We start from the raw sequence: 25,544 nt of genomic DNA on the forward strand, positions 1-25,544 counted from the left end.
CGCAAGCGCTCTTGTAGTGTCGATAATGTAAGTAAGATGGCGGTAGGCGCGTTAATGGAAGTGCGGAAAAGACGCGGATGGTATTATTATTTAGACCATTTGAGCACGGGACCCGTTCAACGAACCGGTTGAACATTGGCAGAGAAGACACTCCATGGCAGACACTACAATGATTTCCATCAAAATCACATAGATAAAACTACTTCCAATGCATAGCTCACGAGCGGGACGCTCTTCCCCGAGACTGGACGATTCATGCTCGCCATCCATGACCGGGTAATCAACACCAGGAACTATAGAAAATACATCATCAAGGAGCCCGGAGTGTTCGATGATACATGTCGACGATGCCACCTGGCCTCAGAAACGATCCAACACATCATTGTGGGATGCAAGGTGATCGCCCAGACTGAGTACACTCATAGACACGACCAGGTAGCCAGGATAATGCATCAGAAGCTAGAAAGGAAATACCAGTTGATCGAAGAAAGTGTACCGTACTACAAGTACGAACCCCAGGCTGTACTAGAGACCCCCAACCCACAAGCTGTACTGGCACCGCGCCATAATAACGGACAATCCCGAAAAACAGACCGGACATAACCCTTGTGGACAAGAAGAAAAAAGATACCTATCTGATTGACATACCAGTACCCAACACTAGAAACCTGCAGAAAACCCCATGGGGAAAAAATCAGGAAGTACACGAACCTAAGACAGGAGATAAAAGAAATGTGGCATGTGCAACAAGTAACGACCATTCCGATCATCGTGTCAACCACAGGTATGATGCCAAAGACTCTACATAACAGCCTAGCAGAAATAGGTCTCCCAGCGAACACCCACAAGGAACTCCAAAAATTCGTAATCCTGAACACCTATAGGATAGTCAGAGAGTTCCTCGACCAACAATGACACCAGACATAACAACAACCACCCTGTGTACTTGGTAGCAATACCCGTCACGTGGTGGAACCCTCCCAATCAGGGAGAAATAATATAAGAGCAATAATAATAATAATAATTATTATTATTATTATTATTATTATTATTATTATTGCGTTCTAGTTTTACCATACCTGTTATAGAACTAGAACGCAAGAAAACCAAGGGCGTACAAGAAATAAGAGGGTGGGAGAGTCAAGAAGAAGAAGAAGTAAAACAGATGATCATGAACTCTCACAACAAGCGAAATCCAGGAACAGATAACGTCCACAACTACTGGGCACAAGAAGCTCACTTGCACTCACTAGCAGCTAGCAGAGCAGTTCACTAGAATGATAAGGCACCCAGAGACAATCCCGAAGTTTCTCACTCAAGGAATCACATATCTGAAGCCTAAAGACGATGATACAAGAATCCCGGCGAAATATAGGCCACTCACCTGCATCCCAACAATGTACAAGATCCTAACCAGCTGCATAACCAGGAAGATATCAGACCACTTGGAGAGCCAGAACATAATGGCCGAATAGCAGAAAGGATTGAAGCGGCTGAGCAAAGGATGCAAGGAGCAATTAACCATCGATGGTTATGGAGCAAGCTGCAAGAAGCGCCGAAACATGAAATAGCCTACATCGATTACAGAAAAGCCTTCTATTCCGCGCCTCATAACTGGCTAATAGAAGAGCTGAACATGTACAAAGTCAATGTGATAGTGACAAAGTTCCTAAGAGAAAATATGGCAAAATGGAGTACCACCATTAAGGTAGAAAAAATGTCACAAACAGGCAATCCCCATAAGGTGAGGAAACTTTCAGTGAGATGCCCGGAGCCCATTGTGGTTCTGTCTGGTAATTAACCCGCTATCTACCATGCTCAACAGTAGCAAATACGGATATAACCTCAAAGAAGGAAGGAAGAACCTGTATACCCTCAGCCACCTGATGTACAGGGATGACATCAAGCTCTACGCGGGAACCGAGAAGCACCTTCAGCAACTACCCCAGATCACCGTAGAATTCAGCAATGATATTAGGATCGAACTTGGTCTAGACAAATGCAAGACCCACGGATTGCGCAAGGGAAAATTAGTCAACCGAAACTACCAGCTACAACGTGGTAAAGAGATCGAAGCCATGGCAGAGGGAGAGGCCTACAAATACTTGGGGATGATTCAGGCTCAGCAGTTACAGCACAAGGAAATTAAGGCCTCCCTGACCGACAAATACAATCAGAGACCCAGAAGCCTGCTGAAAGCAAAGCTGAATGGAGGGAACACAGTTAAATCCATAAACACTTATGCAGTCCCAGTGCTAACACATACTCCTTCGGGGTCATAGATTGGACTAACACCGAGCTGGAGGATATCATGAGAAAGACAAGGACAATGATGACCAACAGCCGTCAACACCACCCGAAATCAACCATGGAGAGACTGACAATTGCCCGGAAGAAGGAGGAAGGGGTCTGATAGACCTCATTGAGCAGCAGAAGGCAGCGATAGTTAACCTGAAGGATTACTTCCAAAAGACACAGCTGAAATCCACCAAGCCATAAGGAAGATAGACAAGCGGTATACTCCACTCAAAGTAAGCCAGGAGTCTAACCCCATCCAGAAGATACAAACGAAGCTTGAAAGATGGGCAGAGAAGACACTCCATGGCAGACACTACAATGATCTCCATCAAGATCACATAGATAAAATTGCTTCCAATGCATGGTTCACAAGCGGGACGCTCTTCCCCGAGACTGAAAGATTATTCATGCTGGCTTTCCAAGACCAGGTAATCAACGCCAGGAACTATAGAAAATACATTGCAAAGGAGCCCGGAATGTCAGATGACACATGTCGGTGATGCCACCTGGCCTCAGAAACGATCCAACACATCACCGCGGGAGGCAAGATGATCACCCAGACTGAGTACACTCATAGACACGACCAGGTTACCAGGATAATACATCAGAAGCTAGCAAGGAAATACCAGTTGGGCAAAGAAAGTGTACTGTACTACAAGTACAAACCCCAGGCAATACTAGAGACCTCAACCCACAAACTGTACTGGGACCGCGCCGTAATAACGGATAGGACAATCCTGCACAACAGACAGGACATAACCCTTGTGGACAAGAAGGAAAAGGCTACATATCTGATTGACCTAGCGGTACCCAACACTGGCAACCTCCAGAAAATCCATATGGAAAAAAATAAGTAAGTACGCGAACGTAAGACAGGAGATCAAAAAGATGTGGCATATGAAACAAGTAACGACCATCCCGATCATCGTGTCAACAATAGGTATGGTGTCAAAGATCCTACATAACAGCTTAGCAGCAATAGGTCTCCCAGCGAACACCTACAAGGAACTCCTGAAAGTTGCAATCCTGAACACCTGTAGGATAGTCAGAGAGTTCACTGGGACCGCGCCGTAATAACGGATAGGACAATCCTGCACAACAGACAGGACATAATCCTTGTGGACAAGAAGGAAAAGGCTACCTGTCTGATTGACATAGCGGTACCCAACACGGGCAACCTGTAGAAAACCCATGAGGAGAAGGTCAGGAAGTACACGAACCTAAGACAGGAGATCAAAGAGATGTGGCATATGAAACAAGTAACGACCATCCCGATAATCGAGGCAAAGACCCTACATAACAGCCTAGCAGCAATAGATCTCCCAGCGAACACCTACAAGAACTCCAGAAAATCGCAATCTTGAACACCTGTAGGACAGTCAGAGTTCCCCGACCAACAGTTACACTAGACATAACAAAAACCATCCTGTGTACTTGGTAGCAATATGCGTCACAAGGTGGAACCCCCAATCAGGGAGAAATAATATGAGCAATAATAATAATATCCTATGATGATTCCCTGGTGGAAGTCGCTAAGCTGAACGCCTCGACTGTTTCGATATTTCGTTGAACTGCTTACTATTAGCCTGAATGCAATTTCTTTCATTTGTTATTTCTATTTGCGCTTCCTCTTTGTTCTTTATATTTGATATTTTGAGTTGCTGTTCCTAATGTGTCGAGGAAGTTTCCATCCTGAAGTAGATTGATAATGGCTGCTGCTTCCTAATATGTGAAAGGCGGATACAGTTCGTTTTATTCAGATCCCCTCGGATCCGGATACTTTGCACAATACGATGCGTATTTTAGATGTCTGAGCATTGATCAATAAGGAAAAGTCTAATCAATAACAATTTTTTCTGACAATTTCTAAACGAATGCATAAATATTTTTATAAAATTGTGCTTCAACATTATGCTCTATTTTAATAAATAACGCAATTAACAGCGTATATTTCTCCATAACTAATGAAAAGACTAATATCGATATTTATTTCTTTGAAAGCAGGAAACGTAGGCATGAAATGAAGGTCAAATTGATTATTCACTATACAGTAAACTAGAGATGGGAAATAATCACGATGGCCATATGGCACTGAAAAAGTATTTCTCATAACTGTGGAAAACAAAGCAAAAAAAAAAAAAAAAAAAAAATTAACGGTGAACTACCACAGTATTCGAAGCGTGCTATCTTACGGGCAAACATCAGCGAACTGTGAATAACCTAAAACCGTGACACCTGCAGATCCACATATTTTGTCTCCAACCATAAAGCAGTAACTTTAAACTAGTTGCAGTGCGTGTTGAAAGAAGATTATAGTAAGCTCGGTGCGTGTAAAATAAAATAAAGTGTTAATAGTATTCGATACTACATACGTATGCTGCAAACAGGAATTCACCAAAGTTGGAATCCACTTACTAAATATGGAAATTAAATGGTAAGCGCTTCTTTCCCTTATTCACAACGCAACTCACAATAATATGCATATCAGTGCATTGTATTTAAAATATAACTATGTAATTAAAAATAAATCAATAAAACACATTACCAAATTACGAGCTTATTATTATCGAATTTGTAAACGTGAGCAATGGTAATATTGTTTAGAATCATAGACATTTCCCAGAATAAACATATGGACCGCCTCCCCTCTCTCGAAAATTATCGTTCATGTCAGATATGTGAACTTCAGATTTTCTTATTTTTTAATTAAATTTTATCGATAGTCCTAACGTCCTATGAACGTTAGGACCTGAGGGATGTGACGCTTGAAGTGGTTGCAACCAGATGATGCCAGCTCTCAAGGCCAGTAAAATAAATACTGTACAAGCCTTTCGTGTGACTTTTCTATGCTTTTCTGCGTTGAGGATAATTTTCTTGTTCGCACCCAAGCGTCTTGGAGACGGCCATCTAAAATTCGTGTAAAATTCTTGGCATACACTTGTTTAAAATTAAAACTACAGTGATATGTTAGTCACAAATAGTTTTAGTAAAGACACTCTACCATGCGAAGTATTTAATTAGTTTATTGGAAGGAGAGGACAGTTATTACCATATACCCAGCCAGTACCAATAGCCAAATAAATTGGCTGTGTTCAGGATTTCTGCGTTGACATCCGTCTTCGGGCATGGATTTTTTTGGTTTAGGTTAAGTGGTTCTTGGTTTAAGATAGATACTTATTCAAAACCAAAAACCCTGCCCTGAAGACGGATTCCAACACAGCAATCCGAAACGTAGCCAATTTATTAGGCTGTTGGGACTGTTTTGGTCTACTGTAATAATTGTCCTCTCCTTCCAATAAACTAATTGAATACTTCACGTTGTAAAGTGGGAATAAAGATATATTTATTTATAATTCCACTTAATGTCCTCAAGTTTAATTATAGGAAGGAATCTTAATAGATAGTTTTAAAGGAGTGACAAAATACCTGGAGCCGGCGATCTTTCTACTTTCAAGATTGATTTCATTTTTAACTTCCACAGTTGGAACCGGACATCTATCCAAAATTTAATCAAAATTTAACTGAAAGTGCGCACTCTACTTTCTGCCGAAGATTTTCCAAAATTCTTTTTGAAATAGAATTTAAGGAGTGATAAGCGTTGCTGTATTGCTTATTAATTTATTTTTATTTGTTTAGGATCTGAGTAATGAGATGGGAGCAAATTCAAGCTATCGAAAGCCACCGAACACAATTTCGCCCTTCCGTAGAAAAAAGTTGCTGTATGAATTTAACACATTCTTTGGTAGGTATTTTTGTATAACTGTTTCGATTTGTAAAAATATGAACATACACTATTCATCTTTATAAATGTATTCAATAACTTAAAGCAGCACTTTCCAAAATAGGATTCGCAATGAATTTCAATTGCACACTCCTTTAATTCATTAATATTTTGCCCTAACAAATTTTGAGTACTCCGTGAGAATATAATAGTTTTGCCACTTATCATTCGTTTGGAAAGGTGCGGGTTAAAATCCAGCGGTGTCTGGAAGAATTCTTTACGGCCTCTTCAATCGGAGCTATAGTTATTCGATGTCAGTCGAAGAAAGTTGGGCAAGATACGAATACTGCATAAGGTAAACCTAGAGCCGGCCCCAAAATTTGTGAGGCCCTGTTCAAGAATTACTTGCGGGGCCCTAATGGTGATTTTTTTTTCAAATGTTATAGCTCTTGCAGTGATGATAATATGGGTAATTAGACGTTAAGACTGTGGTAGGCTCGTTGATAGAAATGCGGAAAAGACATGGATGATATTATTATTAAGATCATTTGAGCGCGGGGCCCTGTTCGATTGAACCGGTTGAACATGCTTGTGGCCAGCACTGGGTGAGCCATTCACGAACATCACCCTTTGATAGGTTACCAGGATGTGACCTCATGAGGAGCACTGCTTGGATTAACTTCAACGTAAAGTAAAAATTGTTTCAAATGGTTCTAAAAAAAAATTGCCGAAATAATAAAACATCGGTAACTGACATATCTTATATGAATTATAGACACATCCCTTTGCAGTCCTGCAGTGTTTCCATTTTGACTCAGGGGGCGGGCACTGCAAAAAACAATCATTATCTTCAAAACTTCAGAAAATTTGGACAAATACTGTACATTTTATGATAATAACTCAGTTATTGTCAATCATGTATTTAATAAATGTATTTATATATTTAAATACATAAATCGTGATGTTTAAATATATCAATTTATTTATTAATTATATGTCTCCTAATAAAACCGTCCAGATTCGATTCTATTTTGTCTTTAAATGTTTGTGTTTGCTAAAGACGACTGTGCCCATTGCTTGTTAGAATGGATTCTTCCATCGCATCTATTTTTAGATTCTTATTTAAGAATCTCAAATTAGAAGTTTAGAAAGTGAGAGCGAAATTGTTGAAGCTTAACGTAAAAAAAAAAAAAAAAAAAAAAAAAAAAAAAAAGGCACGGGGTAGAGGGGATCTATCCAATTATATTAAGGGAAGTAACAAAGGAGGTAAGCACCCTTAAACATAATTATGAGAGCATCTTTGGACTCAGGGAAGGTCCCTATGGACTACAGAATGAAAATGTATCCCCAATTCACAAAGGGGATCAAAGGATGATAACCAGTAATTACAGACCTGTTAGTTTAACTTCTGTTCCACGAAAAATAATGGAGCCACTGGTAAAAGAAGTAATGCAGGATCATCTATAGAAGGACGCAATTATATTTCAAACACAGCAGGGTTTGTTAAGGGGTAATCTTGTTTGACCAATTTGATTGATTACTACGATGTGGTCACAAAGGAACTGGATGCAAAAAATAATTTTAATATCATATACTTGGATTTCTGGAAAGCTTTTGATACTGTTGCACATAAATATCTGCTGTATAAATCGGTGATAGCCTAGTCTATCAGGAACAGTGTGGTATTAAGGGCAATTTCTTGCACTGAATAAAGCGATAGTTGAATTGGAGAAGACAGAGAGTGATTATCAATGGACACTGCTCTTTGCAGATGAATGTTATTAATGGAGTACCTTAGGGTTAAATGCTGGTCCCATTGTTGTTTTCGCTATTTATTAATTATATGAAGGTATATCGGGCTTAATGTCCAAGTTTGCAGATGAAATAAGGGTTAGCAGAGGTATGCTACTGCATCAAGGTATGCTACTGCACCAACATCAGAAAGATTAGGAAGATAGGTAGAAAAATGGCAATTGAAGTTTAACATTGGGAAATGCAAGGTACCTCATACAAGTATCAGCAATCTCAGATTAATGTACTAACTTTGCGGTACTACATCGACGGTAGTGGAAAATGAAAAAGACCTGGGGGGTAATGTGCAGTCAGATATTAGGATCTCTGAGCAGTGCAGATAGTCTAACAGGACAACTCATGGATTTTTGCCATGATATACTTACAGCAGTGGTTGTCAACCTTTTTTGCCCCATGCACCCTTTTAACCATATGTCAGAATGTCATTCTCCCCTTTCCAAGATTGTCTGACTCAAAAGGTGCATTCCAAAAAGATAAAAAAGTTAAATATTTATCTTTATTTTTAAATAAAGATAAATAAAGTGTGATGTCCTGTAGATTATGTACAATCTGTAGAATTGTAGTTTGTAGAAAGATAAATATTCCAACAGTTTGAGTCTGTCAATCTGTGGTCCCAATTTTCTCCCCTGAAACCCTAAAATTCTCACCAATAGTTGAGACTGACAGTGAAGAAAGTCAGAGGTCAGCTGGATAGCTATCTACGTGACGAGGGAAGCGCATAATATGTATTTTCTCTTATTTACTTCTTCTTCTTTTTTTTTTTTTTTTTTTTTTTGGCCCGGTGCAGCAAAAGCCTGTTGCTTCCTTGCCCTCTATGGCACTTATGCTATATTATTGTTTATTTTTACGCAACGGGAAATCGATAAAAGCATTTAATGTAAAGCCACTGGTGTGCAAAAGTGTTTCGTAAATTACAAGTTACTAAATAATTGTAACGTAGCTTTTATTATTATTTTTTTATTCTCGAATTTAAATGTATTTAAATTTATTATATTTTATATTCAGGAGAACCCCTCGGTAACAGCCTGATGTAAGTAATATAAGTAATTTTATTCGTGTGATATATTGTATGTATTATTTTGGACAAATAAAGGAATTTAATAATAATAATTGTTTTTATGGGTAGTGTTCGACAAATTTCCTGTTTTAATGTTAACTAATTTTGTTTAGATCTCAACAAAGATGGAGCTATTACGGAAAAGGATTTTCACATGTCTAGGGAGGTAAGACAATATCTAATCTAACGAATCATATAATGTTAGCAATGCTGATGGGTAATTTTAAGGCTACATAAATACAATGGCATCCGAATATTCCGAATCCCGTTAATCCTTTCTTTCAATCCACGGTTACAGCTAGCAAAAGATTATTATACTTATGTAATAACTTCACTGCATAAATATCAAAACAAAAATGAATAAACTGTTGTCGTTCTTTTATTATTTTAAAACTGATTAAACATCGGTTTAAAAAAGAGTAAACAGTTTTTAATAACTTGCTGTATGAGTAACGTAACGCATTTTTGTATTTCTTTAGCATATATTCTTTTCATTCTCATTTCTTTCATTGGCATGATGTTTTACATTAATTTTAATAATAATTTTTTTAAATTTAATGATTTTTAAACATTAATTTTTTTAATAATTAAAGTTACAAAATACACTTTTTATTTTCCGTTTAATTTATTCTGACTTTTTCAGTAATTCGACTTAGTTTTGGTTTATTACTTTCCGTTTACTTTACGTTACGCCCTGATGGGTGACATAGTTGGTATTTCTCCCTGCACAGTGTGTAAAAGACCTGAGTTCGAATCCTGTCAATGCCGCAAGGAATTTTTATGGACCTTTTTCACAGCGTGGCTGAGTTAGCTGATCTTAGGCGAGGGTTGCATAATGTTTCTTCCGGAAATTCGGGTTTTTCGTCCAGAAAACAGCAAATCGACCACAGAACACACGCAGTTTACAGACATATTATATACGGCGCAATAGGGCCTAAGTTGCTGATGCGCCTGAAATCCTACAACAAACAACGACCAACCAGTTTCAGATTACATCGTTATAGGAGTTGAAAGGCAAGCTGCCACACGCAAGTAACTTGATGTTAGAAGGTATGAAAGACAGAATTGCTTTTTGCTGATTGGCTCTGGCCTGTCTCTTTAGAATATCCTTTTCTTCTTCTTCTTCTTCTTCTTTTCCATTAAGCGTACTGCTTATTGCGTTTAACACAGATCATCTTTTCATCTTTAATAGGATAGAAACCAGACTGTTTAGAACATGCTGCTACCAAATAGAAGTTTTCCAAGTTGATTGAAAATGAATCATTGTTGCAACGTTTCTCGCCAAATCTGAGCGCCATTTAGTAGGCCTAATGCATTCTACATGAAAGGACGAAGCAGTATGGAAGAAAGTTAAGAAATCAAATGTGACTGGAGCTTGGCTAAAACTATGGTTTGGTTGTATGCAAAATTACCCAGGGGCTCACATCTGGTGAGTATGGGCTTGGCTCACCCAGGGTCCTGAGCTGGATATCATCATTCTTCTCTTTCTTGGTGATTCCTCTCTCTCTCTCTCTCAGGGCAACTCGGAGAAATTTTTTTGGCTGGTGCAGCATAAGCCTCAGGCTTTCTTCCACCATATAATAATAATAATAATAATAATTTGGAAAGTCAGCAGATGATAAACAAACAAACATAATAGAAAAAGAAACGATGTTATCTCTTACTGCAGAATAAACTTTTCCTTCACAAAGCGTGACCCTGGTTTTGCACTTCTTTCAAAAAAATATTTCAAGCATTTACTCTCTTATTATTCGTTTAAAGATGACAGTCACTTTCAGGACTTATTTGTTCTTCTAACACAGCAGTTCCTTTCTTTCAAATAATAACAAACCTCTTGGCGATAGCACTTGTTTCGAAGTAGTGAAGTATCAGGGCAACTCGTTGAAAAGCAAAGTTTGTTCTGCTGTGAGCATTAAGACTATTGCATTAATTAGGTAATTTTCATATGTTTTTGTCCCCAGCAGAAACATAAGAAAGGACAAGATATACCTCCAAACTTCATATAACTTAAACGGTCTAATACTGTTAATAATTTAAATTAACATAATTGTAACATTTTATGTGTTTTTTTTAATTTTAATTTCTTAGCAATAAATATTTTAGACATTTTTTTTTTTAAATTTACATTAAAATATAAGAAATTCCTTGCTTTTGTAAATTCAGAGCTTAGCTTCTTACTTTAACATTTCGGCTTGCCCTGCGATGATGTAAGCCACAGAGTAGTAAGATAAAATAGTAAGTAGTAAGATAGGCAGTTAAAGCTACACCCTGACAAGCAGGATGCAAGAAACTATACAAAACACAAACGTAAAAACAAACAAGCAAAACGTATGAAATTAAACTATGAATAGTAATTTTAAAAAATGCTACCTTTTGACAAGATGAGATTAATTAAATGTTAAGTGTGCCTTAAAAGTGGATGGGAACATCACATTAAGTCCTGAATGATATAAATTCCAATTTGACTCAGTGGACTATATCTCTTCTGCTAAAACTCCATCCAAATATTACCAAATAGGGATCGGAAATTTTTATGGAAGGTTAAGTGACCAGCAGATTTCCCATTTCAAAGTGCTTTATTCACCGAGTAGTACAACTGGATGTGATTAACGTATAACTTATACGTTAAATATCTACATTAAACACAAAATTTTCGCATAGAATACTGAACAATATTTAGTTCTGCTTCGCTAATTCCTAAGATGAGTATAATATGCAAGTGGTATCATATAAAGTGATACTTTATTATTTTTTAAAGTTTGAGTAGGGCTTATTGAGTGCATAGGTTGATAAAACGGGCCATTCGATTTAATACAGGATTTAAAATCTCTAGCTTTCATACTGAACTAACCAAGTTTATAAAGCAACAAGAACATAAATTTTTTTTGGGCCGATAGGATACCAACAGAGCTGAATTAAAATGTATTTAATATTTAAATAAGAATAAAAACCATCTTAAATTTTAACGTTTAAGATTGTTGTGTTTCTTGGAAAGTAGTGCAATATCAGGCAACTCGTTGCAAAAGCAAATTTTATTCTGCTGTGAACATTAAGATCATAGCATTAGCTAGGCAGTTTAGATCCTACTGGCTGTAAAATCATTTGCCTTTGTTTATTCAATTTTCTGAACAGATGCTTCCTGGAGGACAGAGAACAAGCTCAATTAGGCCTATTTTTTTAAGGATTTAAATAAATGTATTTTCTCAGTTCAAGACTCCTTAATTCCCGAAGATGTTAGGTTTCATATGGTCCCAATAATCGGATAACTGCATTTCATTCGTTCCCAGACATTTAATAGCGAATTCAGGAAAATTTACGGGGGAGGGGGCTTTCAATAGAAATATCTGTAAATAAATAAATATTATAACTTATATACCGTAAATGAGCATTTTTCTAGAAACATCTGAAGAAAATGCGTGTTGTATCAGTGCGTAAAATAAAACAAACTTGGATACAGGTTCGGAGACCTAAAGTTTTTTAGTAAAAATCAAACATTAGTGGTAGATATTATTTTTTAAATAACATTCATATTAAGTGGATGGGCACTGTAAATGAATACATTAACTTAATAATATATAATTTAGGCTTAATAAATTTGCATTGATTTGTGAGTCGGATGATGGGGAAGGCGGAAGGGTCCCTTGATCTGCCAATGTTCACATGTAATGCGTTCGATAAATTTGCCGAGACTGTCTCGCATTTCTTTCCACAAAGTGACACTTAAACTTTTTTAGTTCCTCCGAAGTCCTTTGGCCATTTTGTATGTTCTTCACACAACTAAAATAAAAATTCCTAATCACTTCGATAAACAACATATTCAACAAATTCACTTCCTACCAGTGACCAATTTGAATCTTTACGGCTGCTGTAAAAAAAAAAAACAGTTCGTATGTTGCGTGAAATGCATGACGTAGAAATTAAGGATTGAAAACAGGAATACGTTAAATGCATAACACTTATCCCATTTAGAGAGCAGGTTCTTTTACTGACAGCCATGTTAACAAATTCACGTCTAGAACATTCAATATATCATCTTCAGCCTGGGTCGATCCGCTGCAGGATGAATGCCCCCTCCAGAAGATTCCAGCAAATGCTGTCTTGCGCTTTCTGTTGCCATTGTACACCAATATATATTAAACTACATAAATTCATATCACTTCCAATAAGAGAAGGTAAAGCTGGGTGAAAATAACTCCTTCTAGTGGATATTTTGCACTTATGAATAATTACTTTTAAAAACAGAAATAAATACACAAGATGATTTTTATTGTTGGTAATGTTAATTACCAACATGTAACATGAATACATCCTGACAAATTAAATGATCAATATAATTTATTTTTGCTTTCAGTTCATATGCAAACTAAATGGCTGGAAACCAGGATCCAAAAAGTATGAAAAGATACAAGAAGTGTACAAAATTATTTGGAGTTGTTTATTAGCAGAAGCAGACTCTGATCAAGATGGCAGACTATCCTCTGACGAATGGGTAAGGAGACTGGATGAACTATATATATAGTTTTTTTTTTTCCTTTTACTATCATTCCATATACACAACTTCTCAAAAATATTCAACCCCCCCATTCCACCTCTGAAAGTAACGAAGAGCATACGCATAAGTAACAAATATGAAAACATGCAAGAAATATCAGTAGCCTGAGATTCTACATTTTACGTAGTTCCAAGATGTTTTTAACATTAGCATTAGCATTAGTAGAGGCATTTGATGCAAGAAAGCAAGCTTATGCAGCACCAGCCAAAAAAAAAAATAAAGTAAAAAAAAAATAAATAAAAAATAACCACTTCCACTTCACCCGTCTGTTCGTTCGAAATAACTGTCCAGCTGAGCCTTAAACTTATTTAGGCTATCAACTTCCACGACAAGGGATGGAAGTCTGTTCCACCTACCAACCACCCGCTGGCTAAAGGCAAATTTCCGCACATCTATCCAACATCTGCCTTTCCTCAATTTGAACTTATGCCCTCTCAGGTGATTATTCTGAGCGAGAGGAAGAATCCCATCAGCATTGAGCATGCTCAAACCATTCAAGGCTTTGTACAGCTCTATCAGATCTCCTCGCTGGTGCCTAGTCTCCAGACACTGTAATTCGCAAATCTTAAGCCTTTCTTCGTAAGAGCACCCCTTTGTTCCATTCACTAATCTTGTTGCCCTTCTCTGTACTCGTTCCAGCAGCGCTACATCCTTCTTAAAATGAGGCATCCAGGCCTGTATACAGTACTCAAGGTGTGGCCTGACCATTGCCTTATACAAGGGAATAATCACCTCCTTATCCCTGCTAGAAAAATTCCTATATAGCATTGACAATACACCATGAGCTACTCTTGCAGCCCGTCTGCACTGCTCAGAGAACTTCATATCTGCCTGCACAACCACCCCCAGGTCCCTTTCATTCTCTACCACTGTCTGTGTAGTACCACAGAGTTGATACGTTGCTCTGAGGTTGCTGTTTCCCATATGTAGTACTTTACATTTGTCGATGTTAAACTTCATTTGCCACCTCTCAGCCCATCTGCTGAACCTTTCCAGATCCTGTTGCAGCAGCATAGTGTCAGCAGTGTCCTTGACAACCCTGCCAACCTTCGTATCGTCTGCAAACTTGGACATTAAGCTTGATATACCATCATCAATATCATTTATAAATACAGAGAACAATAAAGGACCCAATACTGAACCCTGAGGGACTCCACTAATAACATTAGTCCACGATGAGCAGTGTCCATTGATTACCACTCTCTGTCTTCTCCCCCTCAACCACCCCTTTATCCATAGCAGCAATTTGCCTCCAATGCCACACTGCTCCACTTTGTGCAGCAGTCTTCCATGTGCAACAGTATCAAAAGCCTTTCTAACATCCAAGTATATAATATCAAAATTATTCCCTGCATCCAGTTCTTTTGTGACTGCATCATAGTATCCAATCAAATTGGTCAGGCAAGACTTCTCCTTAACAAAACCATGCTGTGTCCGAGCTATAACTGAAGTCTTTTCTAGATGATCCTGCAGTGCTTCTTTAACCAGTGCCTCCATTAATTATCCTGGAACAGAAGTTAAGCTCACAGGTCTATAATTACTTGTGTCAGCCTTTGATCCTCCCTTGTGAATTGGGGTCACATTTGCACATCTCCAGTCCATGGGTACCTCCTCTGAGTCCAAGGAAGCTCTCATAATTATGGCTAAGGGTTTGCTTACTTCCTTTGCTGCCTCCTTTAATATAACTGGATAGATCCCATCCACCCCAGGTGCCTTTCTTGTGTTCATCTTCAACAATTTCTCCTCCACTTTACTCTCAGTTATTACACGATTCTCTAGCTTACTGCTAGAGTTGAATACACCTCTGGCATTCCCCTCGCTGAATAACTCCTCATGTGTGAATGTCGATGCAAAATACTCATTTAGTTTGTTAGCTACCTGAGCAGGGTCATCAACAGTTGACCCATCGATATCAAGTGGACCAATCTGATTCATCCCCTTCCTTCTAGAGTTTACATAAGTAAAGAACTCTTTGCTGTTTTTCTTTGCATCCCTTGCCAAGGATCTCTCGTAATCTGCCTTCGCCTGCCTAACCTCCTTTGTAACTTGGTTACAGATCAACTTGTATCTATCATAGGCTTCTGTGTCACATGTTAATTTGTATGTATCCCATGCATTTTTCTTCTCTGCCATATGCCTCATTAGTTCATCTGACATCCATTTAGGCCTAAACCTTGAACAGTATTTCTTAGTTGGTATGTAAAGCTTAGTAGCTTGCAAGATAAATTCTTTGAATGCTTCCCATTTTGAATTTGCTGTTGGTAACATCATCAGTTGATCCCACTGTATAGAATTTAAATACTGTCTCAGTCCATCGTAGTCACCTTTACGAAAGCAATACCCCTTCCCTTTACCCCTAATGGTAGTTACTTCTTTGAGTAACTCCCACTTCAGAACACTGTGATCACTGCCACCTAGTGGTTCATTAATCTGCAGATTCTTAATGCATGAAGAATCACTACTTTTCTTAGAGGTCACCACGTAAATTATTTTTCAGTGTATGATATAGCAGATGGTTACTTTTGCCTTCCAAAGTTGTCAAAGGTTGGAAGATCGATGGTAATATAACAGTTGGGCTACAGTCAAATAGGGCTAACTGGACAGGAAATGGACTAATATTGATCAGCGAATGCTGTAAAGGATAATCATCCTTGAAAAGGCCCTTACAAAACGTCACATTAGGAGCTTCAAATGTCAGTTTAAGAGTGTTCCTTCGTGATTAAAACATGATACTTCTAGATCCGCACACTTCAATGGTCCGCCACCGTATTGAACCTGCTACGGTGGCAAGTCGCTGATGTTGCATCGTAGGGGAGAGAGCGATCTTTGCATAGTATGGTTGCTAATGAGTAGTGGAATATGATCCCTCATATTTCAGTGATTGTAGAACAACGGAAAGTGATTTATAATATCACAAATTGCGCTACGCAGTGTTTAGCGTCAACTTGAGTTATGGCTTGGAGAATGCCCAAAGAACGCTATCTATTGAAGTACATCGTCCCCGCAATACAGTTCGGAGGAGGAACGCCATAATGTGGGATGGGTCTTTTTAGACAGGTTGGATATAGTGACAAAAGTGTTCATTGGCCATAAGTGCTTGTATATGGACATTGGGTAACTCAATGATGCCTGCTCTTTAAAAATTCTGTAGAACCATTCATGCTTCGGCATGATAATACTGTCCCACAAAGCCAAGTTTTTATATATGTGATTTGAGGAGAACTAAATTCTACAATTAGCATGGCTGTTCTAGAGTACTGATCTTAATCAGATAGAATCCAGAATCATGACGAAGCTAGCACGACCCACTTCGATTTATGAGATAGTGACTGCACTGAAGAAGGAATTCGTTTAAATTCTAGCTGGTCCTTATTGCGGATTAGCTGAACGTCTTCTACGAAAGTCGGCACTCTCGTTTGTAACAAAGATGGGCCCAAGCGTTATAAATTCCCATTTCTTTCGAAATTGCTGGTGCCTGTTTAGAGAGGACACATTTGAGAGGACAGTGTATATTTATTCATATATTTTTTTTAATTTCTATTGCGTCATCTATTATATCATTAATGAAACTGAAACTTATTCCTATTTCCCTAGATCACCGTCAGGTTAATATCTTAGATTCTGTGATGGTTATCATATTCGTTGCTAAATGTTTAAGAAACAGTGATTTACTCTTGTGCCCCCACAAGCAGGATAGCTTCAATACGAGTCAAAGATTTCATTTCGTCGCCTGAAACGATCTTAAAATTTGGCGAGCCTTCCTCTGTGTTCTGACCTTTTTTTGTGTGCTTAAAATTTTTATTCTCCAAAATTTTCGACCGGCGGTTGTTGCTTCAGTTGTAAGTTTTGAGAATTAAAAAGTACTTGATGCAATTCACAGTAATAAAAAGACAAATATGTTCTTTAATCTCTTAACACTGAACACTGAAAGCAGAATTTTATTTCATTAAAAAACAAATACAGGGTCTTCTTTTTTTCTCAGGTTCGAATGTGGGAACATCTAGGTCCTGTGCTGAACAAAAATGCCGGTCTTCCTGAATGGCTTACAACTTATTTATGGTACAGATTTAATATGTATGACAGAACAGGTAAGTTAATCTTGAAAAGGCTACCAATGCATCGTTTCACGTTTTGTAGTACCACTAAAATCTGATATAGTTCAGACCTTGTGCACTCATATTCCTTAAAGGAATATGAGTTTATTTTAGAATATTACTTGCATATTAACCATTTTTCATTATCAAGAGAAATTCGTAAAAAAATATCCAAACAGGCATATCTGTGCCAAATAAGACAAACCAAATATTAGAGTTGGTGAACACCTCTACCATATTCTCTTAACAGTTTTATAATTATATTTTGTATTAGATTGAATGAAATTTTATTATATTGTAAACTATGTTGCAGTTTAATTGGATAAAATTTACGCTTATAGCCTATGAAATGTTTCAGCAATTACAAGTTAATAAAAATTAATTATGTATCAGTTATCACAATGCAGTGTTTTGAAGTAAAAAAGACTTCATCATGAAAACAAAAAACATCTTTAGATTAAGAAAAATCGATACGTTTTTTGTCGTTATTTCAATAAAATTAAAAATTACTAATGAAAATAAAACACACCTTTTAGATTATCAATATCTTTTATTATTTTTGTTATTTCAATAAAATTAATCCTATTCTCCGGCTATTAAGCCTTTTATTTTTTTCAAGTTGTCTCTTACAGGTAATGGAGAAGTGGACTCTGAAGAATATTCTTTCATCCTCGAGAATTTTGGAATTCCAGAGAGACAGTCAAGACAATGCTTCATCATGTTTACAGAGGTAAATACAGTTATCTTATTTTTTAATCTGCGGTGTCTCTTTACATTTTTATTGGAAAATGTAATTAAGAATACACAAAAGAATTTCTCGGACTAATATAGACGTTCAGTAATGGTTTCAGAGAATTAAAAACAAAACATTAGAGAGAAAGCATTATTAAAGTTATGCTAGCAACATTTAAACTTGGTTCGAATCTCGTAACTTGTTAATGTTTAAGTTATACAGTTAAAATCCTTTCAACTTTCTTTCTACTCATTTGATAATGGCTATATCAGGATTTATCCACTTCTTTTTGTGTTTTGAATATCTATTGTACGTTATGGTTACTGTTTACTTTGATTTTTAATTCCGAAATAAGAAATCAGTTGAAGATTCTTTCACAGAACTTTGTCTTATTTTGAAGTCAGAAGAATATATCTCACTTATCCATAATATGTGTTCATATACGTGAGTTTGTGTGTACTTGTTTAAATTCGTGATGCAATTAAATAATTAAATTTGAAACGTTCTGGTTACTGAATCTTTTGCTTATTTTATTTAGCTTATAGCAATTTCAAAGAACTAGAGAACATATTTAATCAATGTAAATCAATACACAGGGCCGTGTTAAGGTGGAAGCAACCACATCCAAGAACCAGCCCTCGGGAGCAGCGCAAAATTAATCTCAATGGGACTTTTCGTAATTGGATAGCGGCGAAATAATTGTTGGGACTTTTCACGTAATGGAAGGGGGAAATTTTCTTGTTCCCACTCCTCCTTTTGTCTTGATACTGCCCTGGCCACATATACAACTTAACTTTAATGTTCTAAATTCTAAAAGAAGATTTTGACTTTCTTTCATTGCAGAACTATACCAAGAAGCTTGATTTCGTTTACTTCTGCGAATTGGCTGCTGAATATTTCTATTCCGATGATCCATGTGCTCTTGGAAACTTCATTTCGGGAAGGCTGCAATTCTGATTCTGTACTGAGATTCGAAACTAAGTTATGCTGACCGTCGTGAGCCTCTTACCCTAATAAAAAGACAATTTACAACGATTGAATGTTATATATGAAATAAAAAAACTTTGCTCTTTCCCCATTCTACTGGTCATCCTTTCTAGTCCCTTTGTTCTTTTTATGGAGAATTCTGAAAGCCATATACAGAAAATACTGTACTTCCTTAGTGTGTTTTGTGTTAACTACAGATTTTGTATTATGTATGAACTCTCAAAAATTTGGTTGGATAAGAAATAAATTGAAATATTTAAGAAATAAATAAGAAATATAATTTTTTTCCTTCACAAAAGGCATAACAGTTTTAATTCCATTACGTCTTCTTACCATTCACACACCCAGTATTTTCTTATTTAATTAACATTAGAAAACAGGAAGTTTCGCGGGGTTTTTTTTTTTTTGGATGATGCCACAAAAAGTCATATGCTTGCTTTTTTGCATCACATGCCTCTATTACTATTTCAAGTTTTTGTTGACATTGAAATTTGACAACCTTGAAGCGACATTATTCAGGCGCCAGCTATCAAGAACAGCAAAATTAACAAACAACGTTTCATGTATGCAGGAAAAACGTTTCCTGTTTCATCCAGGAAAAAATGAATATCCTAAAAATTTGATATTACACCATAAGTGCTTTTATTAACTGTGTGTTTACAATTACAAAAAGAACAATTAACAATTTTTTAAGAAATATTTCGTCGTCACAAATGAATAAATACCAACTAGGACTGGACTAGATAAATGCCGCCATAATGAATGCGTAAATTTCCTATGGTGTCATTTATTTTTATGTCCACCTAAAAAATAAAATAAAATAATGAAATACTAATAATTACAATAATAATGAATATTATAATAGTTCATTCAGTTATACAGTTACGAAAAAAAACAACATTAATCAATTAGCCTACAATAATTTGATATAAATCACCTTTATTCTTCTTATATTAAATATTTATTACAACTGATATTATCTATTAAATTATATTAGATAAATCCATGTAAGTTTTAAAACGAAAGCTTAAAACATGCTCAAAGAAAAGCTAAAATTTCGGGTTCAATGAATATTAAAAAATTGATAATATATAAAACTAAAAGTCAATATAATAACAGTTATTTATCTCTCGTAGAAAGCAAACAAACTCCGAAGGACGTCGGCTCTAAAAGATAAAATTTCATTTATTTTACAAATAAAATGAGTTTTTCAAATTTGACTTCGAAGCTCTTGCTTGTCACTCTTTATTAAAAAAAAAAACATAGTGACGTATATTTGGCTTTCGTAGTTGGTACTTCTTTGCAACAACATAAGCTGTGAGATTTTCGATTTATCTTTAAAATATCCCCACGTTTATTAAAATTATAATTTTTCTGAACACGACATGAAGTTTACCACTGTGGTGTGGCTTTCCCTCAGAAGTTTAAAACACTTGGATTTGAAACTTTGATTTCATCCAAACAAGCTCAGAGTTTGCTTTCGATTAATTACAACTTTTCCAGTAATTTTATTGATTAGTGTTCTTTGATGTTTCTATAAAATATCTGTAGTCGGCTGGTGCAGACGGGAACCAGCGTTAGTAGGTGACGAGCAGAATCCTTTTGCTAGCTGAAGTTTCCAGAGGACAAAGAGAAACACTAGTCTAGATTCTAGATGGAATTACCTATAGCGAAAGATGCCATTCAACAGTTCATTTTAAACTGAAATCAGACCGTACTATTATTACCGAATGACCTACCAACCATCAGCAACTCAGACATCATATAGTGATCAGTGATTTCAGAATGAATGAATCTTTTAAGTTTTAATAAAGTTATGCTGGACTTCTTGAATTATCCTCCACCTCTGAATATTAATTCAAAAATATTTGCTGCGTGCATTATTCAAACAAGAGGAAACGGTTACTTTTGACCGTCCCCGAGGAAACTTTGAGAATCTTATGTAAGCTGTAACATTTTGGCTGTTGACATTTCATTTCTTACTATATCAAACGAAGTTAAATTAATTTTCTGTTAATAATTAATAATTGGCAATATTAATATCTCAAAATTTGAAACTTTCGTAAACTTGTCAACGTATAGCAATAAAATAAGGCGTTTCACTGTTTTCTAAAATGCCGTTCGTCTAGGTCTTACCTTTGCAAGCCCTTTCACATCGTTCCTTTGAAAGAAATCTGTTTTTATTACCTTTGCAGCCACCGTAAATGAATAGTTTTCATTTTTCTTCATGGGCATCCCAGTAGAAAACCGGGATCGTACGTGAACAAGGTCCCCTTTCGGGAGCAAGGTGGCAAAATCTTTCCTTGCCATTTACCCCTGAAAAAAATATGACAAAAAGAGACGTCAAATAACAGGAAACTTTCCCTGAATGGAATCTAAAATTCAATTAGATCTATAATAACATGTGTATATGTAAAGGGCGGTACCTGGAACATTCGTTCAACTCCGCCTCGTGTCTCTGTGAAGAACAGTATCACTACAAATGGACCATATATATGGGACGTAGGTTTGTGTGTATTATGTATGTGTTCTGCTGTTCTGTTCTGGCCACTTGGCTACCCGGAAGTATCAGTCATCTGGACAGATGATGCTGGGTACTCGTCCATACCACATAACATCTCAAAAAAAACTCTGACCGACCTGGTGGGTCATGATCCTCTAGGGGCCCATTCCAGAGGGATATTAGCAAAAAAAAAACACACAAACATTCACCCGTGATGCAGGTTTTGAGAGAAGAAAAAAAAGAAAAAGAGAGGTGAGGAAAGGAAAAAAATAAATAAATAAAATAGAATAATAATATGCCTTAAAAGGTTGATCTCTGATTGGTGCTTGAGGCTATGTTGCTACCGCATTAGTTGTAAGCATACGTTTCCTTCTGGCAAAGACAGAAGCTGCAAACGCCTGGAGTGCAGACAAGTGATGTGGGGTCAGAACAAGTTGGTCAACTTGTTTTCTTTTGCTCCACAGAAACAGAGGTCAGTATTTAACAGACCTTGCTTGTAGAGTTTTTCGTTAAGGGTCCCATTCCCAGTAATAAGATACGATGTTTCCATACTAATTGTAAACCATGAGCTAACCTTATTCGACATCACAAAGGAGACATCCGGTAGGAAATTTCTGGTTACAGTGTCAACAGTTGAATTGTCCCGCCTTGTTTGCCACACATTTATTAGCTCTTTGAGCTTTTTTTTTTTTTTTTTTTGGTAGTTGTTGGCGCATCGGCTTCTGTGGCCATAATGCACCTCCCAAGGTTTTTGCAGTACTTTGATCCAACCCCTAGGCGGGAATCAAACCCGCGACCTTTGGGTTGCCAGGCAGGCACTTTACCCACCCGGCTAGCCCGGCCGGCGAGCTTTTTCTCTTTTATTATCTTATCTTATATACCTACCTCCATCATGGATGGAGGTAGGTATATAAGATAGGTATTCCTTTTTTGAGCCTAAAGCATAATCCTCTAAATATTACATATAGGTCTAATAGCAGAGTCTCAGCAATAATCTGGATTGCCGCGGTGGACACAGTTCGGCAAATGCATTGTATTGCTAGTAGCATTACCCTCTGGATTGAGTTCAGTTTTTGCTTCATTTGACAGTTACCACTCTGTGGAACCTAGCTCCGGCCGCGAATGAGATTATGGGAAGGAATACCACTTTATAGTACAGGAGCAGGGTCCGCCTGGAAAGGCCCACTCATTTCTTGAAATTCTAATGATGGAGGCTGTAAACTTCCTGGTTTTTTCACGAAGGTGTCGTAGGTGAGGTAGGAATGATAGCCCGTGGTGTATGATCACGCTCAAGACCCTGGCCTGCACGACCAAGAGGAGCTGGATACCATTAATTTTGACCTGGGGGGCCTCCTTATGTAAACTTTGGTTTTGAAAATCGCCATCTTTGTTTTGGTGGGATTAATCTGAAGTTTGTTGGTTGTCACCCCCAGGAGGTGAGACTATCAAGGACTTTCTGCGCTCTCAGTTCAAGGACCGATCTTGAATGACCTGAGTGATGACAGTCAAATCATCGGCAAATGCAATGACTTTTGTATGTTCAAATGATTTGTGTAGCCAGTTTTGAAGCACTATATTCCAGACCAGGGGACCCAGAACCGACCCCGTGGACACCCCTGGTAAATAGGCTTCTGGATCTGTTGGTATTTAGATTTTAGATGATCGATCGCTCTGAAAAGTAGTTTCGGATTAGCCAATAGAGATTGTGAGGGCATTCTTCCGATCTGAGGCGTTCCAGGGCGCTTTCCCACCACACGTTGTTGAAATCCCCCTCAAAATTAATGAACAAGGCCATTTCATACTTGTAACTGGACATCTACAGATGCAGGACCAGGGCTGAGAGGACCTCCTCACAAGACCTACCTCGGCTAAATCCATATTGTGCAGGCGAGATCAGATTCCGAGAAAGAAACAGATTTGTAATGCGCAGAACTATTAACCGTTCTAGGATTTTTCCTAATTTGGCCAGAAGTGCTGTGGGTCTATAGGATCTCAGCTCTGTATTGGTTTATTGGGCTTGACGATGAGGCGGAGTAGTGCAGTCTTCCAGATTTGTGGGAAACAAGAGTGAGAGAGACATTTGTTGTATAACAGTAGTAGGAGCTCAGGTTTAATTTAAGTAGTGTAATGATGAAAGCATATTCCACCATGTACAGTCCTGGGCATTTTTCTATATTAATCTTCTTAATAACTGCTTCAAGTTTCGGTTTTGTGAATGGGTCATTTTGCACTGACGTTTGGTATTTTTCATTGTCTTTTCTGATTGTACTGTGTTCTCGAAGGTCTTCCAGGGGGTTATCGTCAGGAAAGAGCATGTTGAGAATAGCGTTGATTGAGTCCGCCCAGTTAGAGGTTTCCTGCTGAACAGATTTGATGGTTCTAAAGATGTCAGTTGAGAAAATATTGTCTCGTGCTAATTTGTATAGTAATTGCTATGTATTCGCATTAACTGATTCATTTACAAAGTTGGACCAGGTCTCTATCTTTCTTTGTGATATTTCCCTGGTATTTGTATTTTTCTTATTTATGTAGTATCTATAAAGTTTGGTGACATCAGAGGTTGGCCAGTCTCTGTGGGTCTGATATATTTTTCGCGCTCTGTGGACATCTCTTTTGATTGGTCAATTCTGTTGTCCACCAAGCACAGGGTCTAGTGCAAACTCTCCTCTTACTTGCCCACCTATAGGATGCCGTGGTTATGGCGATTTAAATGGTTTCTGCCAGTTCTTCAGGCGAAAGCGCTGTGAGATGGGAAGAGTCTAATTCTGGAAATTCCTGATTAATGGAGGCTTCAAATGTTGCCCAATCTACCGTTTTCATGGAGAATCGGACAAAGCAAGGCTGCGGTTCATGGAGAGGGACTGTCGGTTGGTTATTAGTAATGTGGAAATATATAACCGGGTGGTCACTAAGCGTCCAGTCTGGAATGGTTGTCCAGTTTTGTATGGGTGTTCGGAGATCATTGGTTGTAATAGTTACATCAATATTTGACTGTCCTATTCAACTGGAATATGTAGGTTGTTAGATTCTGGATGGTTAGGTTCCTGGTGAGGATAAGATCTTCAAGCAGCAGTCCTCGGGGATCAGGAACTGGGCTCTGCCAGAAATGGGTCTTCGCATTAACGTCAGCCGTAATTAGGATGTTCTTTGAGCCTAAAAAAGTCTAATGTATGGTCAAGATAGTTAAATGATTTCTAGAACTGTCCAGAGGGCGGACAGTAGAGGGACATTAAGTAGAAGGACATTGAGTGGTGCCCGATTTGAATGCAGGTTGCAAACCTCGTGCAGAGCCCATGAACCACCAGGACATCCAATTTCTCGTTTAGAACAGTTATACAAGTTTTGGGTCTGAATTGGTTGGCTGTATGATTCTTGCTGGGGTTGAAGTACCCTGTGATTTCATTGTATTGCAAGCGGGGATTTTCGTTTGCATATGGCTCCTGAATTGCAATAATATCAATCTTGTTATCTTCAGCTGCTTTTCGGATTTCATCTGCCACCACACGTGATCGTTGTCCATCAATTTGCATGACCCTAAGTGTTTGCGATATTCTGCTTAGATGGTTAGTTGGTTGATTGGTGAGTTGAATATCTGGAGTTTAATGGCCAGCCGACTGGGGACTAGGACAGATGGTTTCAGCCATCTGCGGACCTAACTCGTGCCAGTTCTAGAGCTTTTCGGTATTCCGGGCAGGCTGCATCTCTAACAGAATGATTATGGTCACGTCATTTTCTTTTGCAATTAATACAGCTCGGCTGCTCATCCTTGCTCGGGCATTCGGCATGC

The 25,544-nt window shown here is 37.6% G+C and overlaps 1 protein-coding gene across 1 annotated transcript; it reads left to right on the forward strand.

The window, feature by feature from the left end:
• Positions 1-1,504: 1,504 nt before the first annotated feature.
• LOC150075129 (calexcitin-2-like) lies at positions 1,505-19,224 on the forward strand. Its single transcript, XM_090388374.1, has 7 exons — positions 1,505-1,744; positions 5,935-6,040; positions 9,002-9,054; positions 13,240-13,377; positions 17,423-17,528; positions 18,167-18,264; positions 19,111-19,224. Exons 1-7 carry the CDS (start codon positions 1,505-1,507, stop codon positions 19,222-19,224), a joined length of 855 nt encoding a protein of 284 aa, XP_090244500.1.
• Positions 19,225-25,544: the final 6,320 nt, after the last annotated feature.

This window comes from Mastigoproctus giganteus, chromosome 14 (genome assembly GCF_048544385.1).
Source record: "Mastigoproctus giganteus isolate SK-2022 chromosome 14, ASM4854438v1, whole genome shotgun sequence".
Taxonomy (NCBI): domain Eukaryota; kingdom Metazoa; phylum Arthropoda; class Arachnida; order Uropygi; family Thelyphonidae; genus Mastigoproctus; species Mastigoproctus giganteus.

What these genes read in the sequence shown, in the direction of transcription:
- LOC150075129 (XM_090388374.1), top strand. Translation starts at nt 1,505, where the DNA reads ATGCAAGGAGCAATTAACCATCGATGGTTATGGAGCAAGCTGCAAGAA. An exon ending in TGAATTTAACACATTCTTTG is followed by an intron (nt 6,041 to 9,001) that starts GTAGGTATTTTT and finishes AATTTTGTTTAG; the next exon opens with ATCTCAACAAAGATGGAGCT. An exon ending in GACTATCCTCTGACGAATGG is followed by an intron (nt 13,378 to 17,422) that starts GTAAGGAGACTG and finishes TTTTTTTCTCAG; the next exon opens with GTTCGAATGTGGGAACATCT.